At 39.4% G+C, this 7,570-nt stretch overlaps 1 protein-coding gene across 1 annotated transcript in view; it reads left to right on the forward strand.

The window, feature by feature from the left end:
- The window catches only part of grik3 (glutamate ionotropic receptor kainate type subunit 3), an 83,699-nt gene extending 76,583 nt beyond the window's left edge, over nt 1-7,116 (forward strand). Inside the window, exons 13-16 of the mRNA XM_010731656.3 lie at nt 2,528-2,745; nt 5,369-5,594; nt 5,853-6,103; nt 6,819-7,116. Of these exons, the coding sequence (XP_010729958.1) occupies nt 2,528-2,745; nt 5,369-5,594; nt 5,853-6,103; nt 6,819-7,013 (890 nt within the window). The 3' untranslated portion in view covers nt 7,014-7,116. The remainder of the gene's footprint in view (nt 1-2,527; nt 2,746-5,368; nt 5,595-5,852; nt 6,104-6,818) is intronic.
- The last annotated feature ends 454 nt before the right edge of the window (nt 7,117-7,570 follow it).

The raw sequence follows: 7,570 nt of genomic DNA on the forward strand, positions 1-7,570 counted from the left end.
GGATACATTTAACCTCAGTCAACATTAAGACAGTTTCCCTGAGTGCTGGTTAACTAAGAATATGTATGCATGACAGAGAAACTGTTGAAACATGAAAAGGAAATGGAGAGCCCCAGTGTTCACTTTGATATATAAATCATGAGAGCGACTCATAAAACAAATCCAAAACGAGTTAAGAATGCAACAGCGCAGTTTTTCCTCAGACCTCAACTGAAAGAAAATCACATTTCAAAATTCATGCCACTTCAGAAGTTTCCTTGCCAAAAGCGCTTTTGAACAATCTTACTAAGAAATTAAAATTTGATCAATTCTGTAAACGTAAAACGTGGTTGTGGTTGGTTTTAGAACAATAAACGAACGCAACATAGTACAAACAGACTCAGATGACGACGAGTAAAAGCTGAGCAGTTAGCTGCATATTCACAATCACTCATTAGCATTTTACTGTGTTAACTAAAAAATGGACAGTGAGACAAGGCAAAGCGGTTGTTTTTTACTGAGGGTGTTCATAAAATGCTGGTAATTAAGGGTTCCAACAAATATAATGTTGTAAGCTATTGTACATAACTTCCTTAAACGAAATAGCTCTGCATTTCAGGAAATACACCTAATCACTTTCTTTCCAAGAACTAAAAAGATCAACCGCTCTTACACCTGCATTCAGCGTAAAATGGAGCTGAATCGATTAGCCTAACTTAAAAAGACTGAAAGCAGGGGGCACAGCTAGCCTGGGTCTCTCTATGAGAGTGTTTAATACAATAGTGTGTTATTCTTAATTTCACATAAATTTAAATTTCAAAAAATGTACTCTGTTTTGCCACAACACTAATCCCACAATAATATTTGTGCTTCAGTGTTGTGTAATAGTAGTCTTAGGCAGCTATTTCAAGCATCCGAGTGAATGAGCAACACTCAGTGAGATGGATGTCATGTTTTGGTTACTGAAATAGTCTCAGTATTGTCATCCCTGAAAGAACATTTATATTTCCTTGGTTTACAAGATACGAGTCCTTCCTCAAGGAAATGCATGGCATATTGACACCGTTTTATTTCCCTGGCACCACATGACTGATCTGCTTTTTGTATTTATTAGAGTGTTCTGATGCAGCGCCATATACCGTTCCCTGCTGACAACAGCACTTTATAGTGTGGATTTCAATTGAGTTACTCGCTGCTTCACTTCATTTTTAGTGCAACCAGAGAATGCATCTGGATCTTCGCTCTCTGAAGTCATAGTGAATTAAGGGATGCTACTGTCTTCCCTTGTTTGTAACCATGTAGAGTCTTGTCAAAGCACAAAGGACAAATCCAATCAAATTTGGTGGAAGAGGTTAAAGAGCTGACCACTCTGCTCCCCTTCTGTTGGCTTGTTACTCTTTAGAATTGCCCTCATAAATCTTCTCAGTAAAGTAACAGAGTGCACAAAGCACAAGGGTATTTTAAAGGTTGTCAGAGATGAGATATAAAGTAACTTTAACACCAGTCAGTGAGCCATTGTAAACATGGTATTACTCAGCAGAGGACCACTCAAAGTCAAGGCTGATGCAGAGGTGCACTGTCAGTCTGGCTCGGTATTATATCTTTCTTTTTCCATTTTTTTCATACAGACTGTGATGATCTGTTTGCAGAATAGATTAGTGTGCACATCTGGTAAATCTGATAAGCTGTGAAATGACAGAATAGGAAATATTTGTGTGAATTACATGTGAAAAAAAGATTTTCAGTGACTTAGCATTAAGTGATAAGAGAGCAATGTGATGTTTTAATTTTGCTCATTTATATTTGAGCTGACATCTCTTTTGATGCTGTTTTCACAGACCAACTTGCCAAATTATTCTCACCAAAACTCATTTAAGGAAAAACAAAAAAAAAAGCAATAGACTAGGATCAACTGCAAATACTCATAATCCTCACTAGATAAATCTAAATTGGTGTCTTAATGCCGGCAGTGCTTTAGCAGTAGAAAGCTGTTAAAGTGTGATTACAGTGGAACAGTTGCTTAATTGCAGAGTATGAATCAAGCTCTTAGAGAGAATGTTTGAATTGTAAAGGAAAGCCATCCTCCTTGTTATATTGTTCGAATACTGGAACTACACCACACCAGAAAGGTAGATGTGGGAATAGCTTTTATATTCCCGCATTAAAAGCTTTTCATACATATTACAGTTTCAATTAAACGCAGTTTGTTAATGGTATAAGTTAGATCTTAAAGCAAGCATAGCATGTACAATGACTGCCATTTGCAGTTTGATAGAGTACGCAGTGAAAGTTATTGACGTGGAGTTACGCATAATGTGGAAGAGTTTGACCAAACTGCCAAACTGGCTTACTGTTTCCTCACTGACAGCACTTTGATCAACCCCACCAGCACTGCCAAGAACATTTGTAGGCTAATTAACAAAAACTCAAGTGATCATGTTTCTGCATTTTTTTTTTTTTTTTTTTTTTTTATTCAGTTACTGTGTTAGCAGGTCCAATTTCATGTAATTAATCGCTTTAATACTCTCTCACTTTGTGTTGCGTACAGGTTCAGAACTGATGCCCAAAGCACTGTCGACCAGGATCATCGGTGGGATCTGGTGGTTCTTCACACTGATCATCATATCATCCTATACGGCTAATCTAGCAGCATTTCTCACCGTGGAGAGAATGGACTCGCCCGTGGACTCAGCTGATGACATCGCGAAGCAGACCAAGATTGAGTATGGCGTGGTCAAAGATGGCGCAACCATGACTTTTTTCAAGGTATAGTAGACAATGAAAAAAAATTTAAAAAGTGATGATTGGGTCATTATCATTATGAAGTTGGAGCAATTACTGAAGGTTCTACGGAGTACTAGAATAAAATATGTGAACCACAATATAGTCACTGAAAATGCTTTCATTCATTTTATGTATTTTACAGTGTATATAAAATATAGACTTTTTTTTAACGGTTAGATCTTAATTCCCACAGCAAAGGCAAATTCTTCAGCTTCTCCACTGTTTGATGTGTTCCTCCGTAATGATTTTTTTATTCCGAAGTTTCAGCGTTTGCCTTCAGGGTCTTTCACTTTATTTTATTATTTTGAGCTCGGCTTTAGATGCTGCTACTGCTGCTGTGGTGCTGAATAACACATGTAACACAGTTACGGTTTCTCCGAGTAAGAAAATGAAAACACTGCACATTTCTATTTAAGATGGTCTATAAGTTTATGACATTCAATAGCAAGAAAGCAAAAAAATATTCTTCCGGGGCATCTGTCTGCCCTAGTCCTGGATCCCCCAGCTTTAATTATGTCATTTGGTTTAGGGTTTTTTGCTGATATCATGCACATTCAAAACAATAGCAACGTCTTGGAATTGCATCCTATTGTCTTTATCCTAAAAAAAAAAAATCACAAAACTCTAAGATTGCATTTTTATTTTTTTTTGCATTGCAACCCATGAATATGAAATGGCCTGTAATGATAAATTGCACGTCTGGCTCCAACTTAGCTCGTTGACCCTTTTGAAAAGAAATCAACCTTCAGTTCCTCTGAATATAGTCGCTATGTAAATGAAAGTTATTCTCGCTGATTCTGTGTACTAGATAAATCGTAGTTGTGAGTGTAGCATCAGAAATAGAAGGAGACGCAGGTGTTTAATTACCTCATCAGAGTTGCATGGCTCAAGTGCCCTCTGCTCCCTCTTGCTCTTACAGAAAGGCCTAATGATGTCGACTCAATGAGGCAGAGAAGCATGATAAATACTGAGGAGACCTGGGAGTAGATACAGACTTTGCAGATGTATATAACTGGATGGATAGAGTCAGAAACTTATGGTGTCTGTTTTTGCTCAAGAAAAGTTCACTCAAATAAATAGCTGCCAGATAGCAGATGTTCCGGCATAAGCCAGGTGTGTTTCTGTGACTCCAAAACAAAGATATATGTTCAGAGACATCCAGTTAAAACTGTGGTTGTGGAACGTGGCAAAATCCATTAATCTTTACCTGTAAGCTTTGTTCCAGTTTGTTTTGCAATGTTTTGTTTCGTGCACCACCTCCAGAAGACGGTTGATTGGTGTAGAAAATTCTCCTTGGTTTGTCATTTGTCCCAATTAAAAATAAAAAAAAACAGTACTAGTTGTCCCCACATATTTACCTACACTAATACAGTACATAGATTAACTTCCAACTACTACTGTAGATACATGAATTAATTGATCAGCAAGCAAATGTTATAGTGATGGCTGACCAGGTGCTAAAAGAAGGCACTATCTCAATTTCATTACGATACTGCACATTGCATTAGAAACATAAGAGGTTTGATACTCCTACTTTGTAGGTTTGTAGCCACTGTTGTCCAGGAGGTTTGTCACACCTTCTTACGCAGGGCTGTTATTTTGTTAAATTGCACGTCATGTCGCATAGAGAGCGTTCAAGGGCACGCAGTGGCAAGTCAACTGCCTCAAAGCAGAGTAGCTTTCATCTGCTGTTAAAACGGTGAAGGAAATTACTGGATGCGGTTGTTTGCCATTTTTGCTGAGATAAGGCATCTATAGGGAACCATTCTTTATCATGAGACCAGCATGAGCTGTGTACTAAGTTGCCATATGGTCCCATTTTTCTTTCTGACCTACCCCTACTCATCCGTGAAAAAAAAACAATCACTACATCTTGTGACAAAGATGCCAACCTTGGCAACGCTTGCAGTACATTCTAATTGGTAGGTTTAAGTTTTAATATCAGACTATCATATCTCAGTTTTAAGCCACCAGGACTGTGGCTTCTGCCGTAGTTACACATAATAGAGGGCTTCTTATAATAGCATCTTTCACAATTTGAAATGGCTTATAGTCTTTAGACAGTAATTATCTAGGATTAGACATGGCATAAATGTGACCTCATAGAAAATTGCATGAAATACCACATAGCCTGATGCAAGACTAATGGAGAGGCATTCTATTATTGCTGCTTCAGTAGCACTTATGAGAATAGATGTGCGCAAAGCTTCAATTTACTGTCCTTTAATCCTGTGACAATGGAATCTGCAGGAGAAATCGTATGAATCTATTTGGTCACTAAGATTCTGTATGCTTCAATACTATGTGTGTGATCTTTGACATTTTCCATTCAAGCGTTCAAAGATGTAGGTGTAAAGTTATTCTGCCATTCATCAGGGCTACAGAGGGACTAGGCAAGATTTCTTGCCTAGCTGTATTTTCAGCTTTAACACCTTGGGCTGTAGTGTCTGAGAAGTCATTTTGTTCAAGCCAAATCTTTTTTTTAAGTGGTAAAAGCATTGTATATTTTTCAAATACTTTTTCTCCTCACCTGCAGCAAAGGACATTGTTCAAATGAGGTTCAAAAGACACTTTTTTTTAAACCGTCTCTTTCTATCCCTTACAGAAATCTAAGGTTTCTACTTTTGAGAAGATGTGGGCCTTTATGAGCAGCAAGCCAAGCACATCACTGGTGAAGTCTATTGAGGATGGGATTCAGAGGGTGCTAAAGTCTGACTATGCCCTCATTATGGAGTCTACGACTATCGATTACATCACTAAAAGGAACTGTAACCTGACACAGGTGGGAGGGCTCATCGACAGCAAAGGCTATGGCATTGGAACTCCCCTCGGTAAGACCTGTGCATGACCACAGAATACAATTCAGACTGCCAAGTAATAAAATATTCAAGTTATTTTTATAAGTAGCGTGTTGCCTTTCAAAGGACATGAATGAAGGATTGGTTTTTAGGCAACACAGCAGCATAAGATGTGTGTTTTTTTTTAGCTACTAGTCAGTCAGTATGTCACAACGTATTTATGAACCTTATTATCGCAGAATCCAGCTGGCATTTCTTCCAAAAGTAAAACAGGCCTTATGTTGCTTTCAGGCTCCCCGTACAGGGACAAAATCACCATAGCAATCCTAAGCATCTTGGAGGATGGGCGCCTACACATGCTGAAGGAGAAGTGGTGGAGTGGGAGCAGCTGCTTGGATGAAGAGCGTCGCGAGACAGGCCCCATGGGTATCCAGAACCTGGGTGGTATATTCATTGTGCTGGCATCTGGCTTAGTGCTGTCTGTTTTTGTGGCAATTGCTGAATTCATCTACAAGCTAAGGAAGACTGCAGAACGTGAGCAGGTATATGTCCCCATAGATCATTCAGAATTTCTTAATTTGATCTTTGCTCTGTGGTTTGAATGGATGGAAAATGTATCTTACATTAATTTAATTACACTCAAACAGGATTTCAGTTCGTTTCACCCTTGATTTTAGCAAAACAAGTTGCTAACCATGCTTATTTTGTTACGATACACATAGCCTCTAAACCTGAGCTGTGTTCTATTCATGGCTTTTAGTTCAAACATCTTATAAAAGGATTTGCATGCCTTTGGGTAATCCCTAGGAGTACTTGGCCATAACACCACGACATTTACTTATTTAAAACAGGCATAATTGCAAATTGGAGCATAGAGAATTAATCCATTATTAGTCATTGGAGATGTCAGAATAGCATGAACCCTTTACTGTTGTAAATTACTAATTTGAGTCATGCTAAGTGAGTAGTTGCATGCATGCCCATGCACACTTGTTCACTCTTTCTGACAATAATGAAGTGTGTGCAGGCTACATGTGGCTGTGGTGCGATTTGACATTGCTGACAGCCACAGATGCGCGTGCATACACACACACACACACCCCAGCAGTAACACAGCATGAATGTTATGTTCTAATGCATTTTGTGCTCTTTAGACTGTCGACACTCTCTGCTGTCAGAACAATTTAAAGCTAAGGCATTTACCCCCCATCCCTTTCCCCTCTTGCCCCCCTCCCCGCATCCTCCCTTTTTGCCCAGAGGTCTTTGTGCAGTGCCATGGTGGACGAGATCAGACTGTCATTCACCTGCGAGAGGCGGGTGAAACACAAGCCTCAGCCTCCAGTCATGGTGAAGACGGATGCAGTGATCAACATGCACGCCTACAACGACCGACGACTCCCAGGAAAGGACAACATGAGCTGCAGCACTGGGATGACTCCAGTGTTCCCATGACATTGTGTTCCCCCCAGGGCAAGAACCTCCTGAGCAATGTCTCAGGGGTGGTGCCAGAGACTAGAGACAATGGCATAGATGGAATCACCAGATTCACCATTAACCACAGTGACATGGGGACACTAACAAAACATGGGCAACTCAGAATGGCAGCGTCAGCCACACAGGTATGACGACATTTATCACTGTATTCCAAACCACAAGAGGTAAAAGAAATATTTGTCGGAGGTTCTGGGAAAGCAGTATACCCAAATAATCAGCAAGTCTGATGTTTACGTGCGCAACACAAAAACACAAGAAAATACACATCGTTCAAGGGATCCGCAATCAGTGAAAAGACTGAGAATTTTATTGGAAAATATGGACTGAAGCAAGAAGAGGCTTTGTTAAGAATGGCAATAAATGGCAGATATACAAGGAGGGAAAGGAGGTTTTCATTGGAGATCAGTTTTGCCACAATAAAATGATATCGAGTTCTTACTGTTGATTTACACAAACTTCTGAATGGCCTTCGGCAGCAGAAAATAATGTTACCTCAAACATGTCGTCTAGGCTTG

Source organism: Larimichthys crocea, chromosome XIII (assembly GCF_000972845.2).
Source record: "Larimichthys crocea isolate SSNF chromosome XIII, L_crocea_2.0, whole genome shotgun sequence".
NCBI classification, from domain to species: domain Eukaryota; kingdom Metazoa; phylum Chordata; class Actinopteri; family Sciaenidae; genus Larimichthys; species Larimichthys crocea.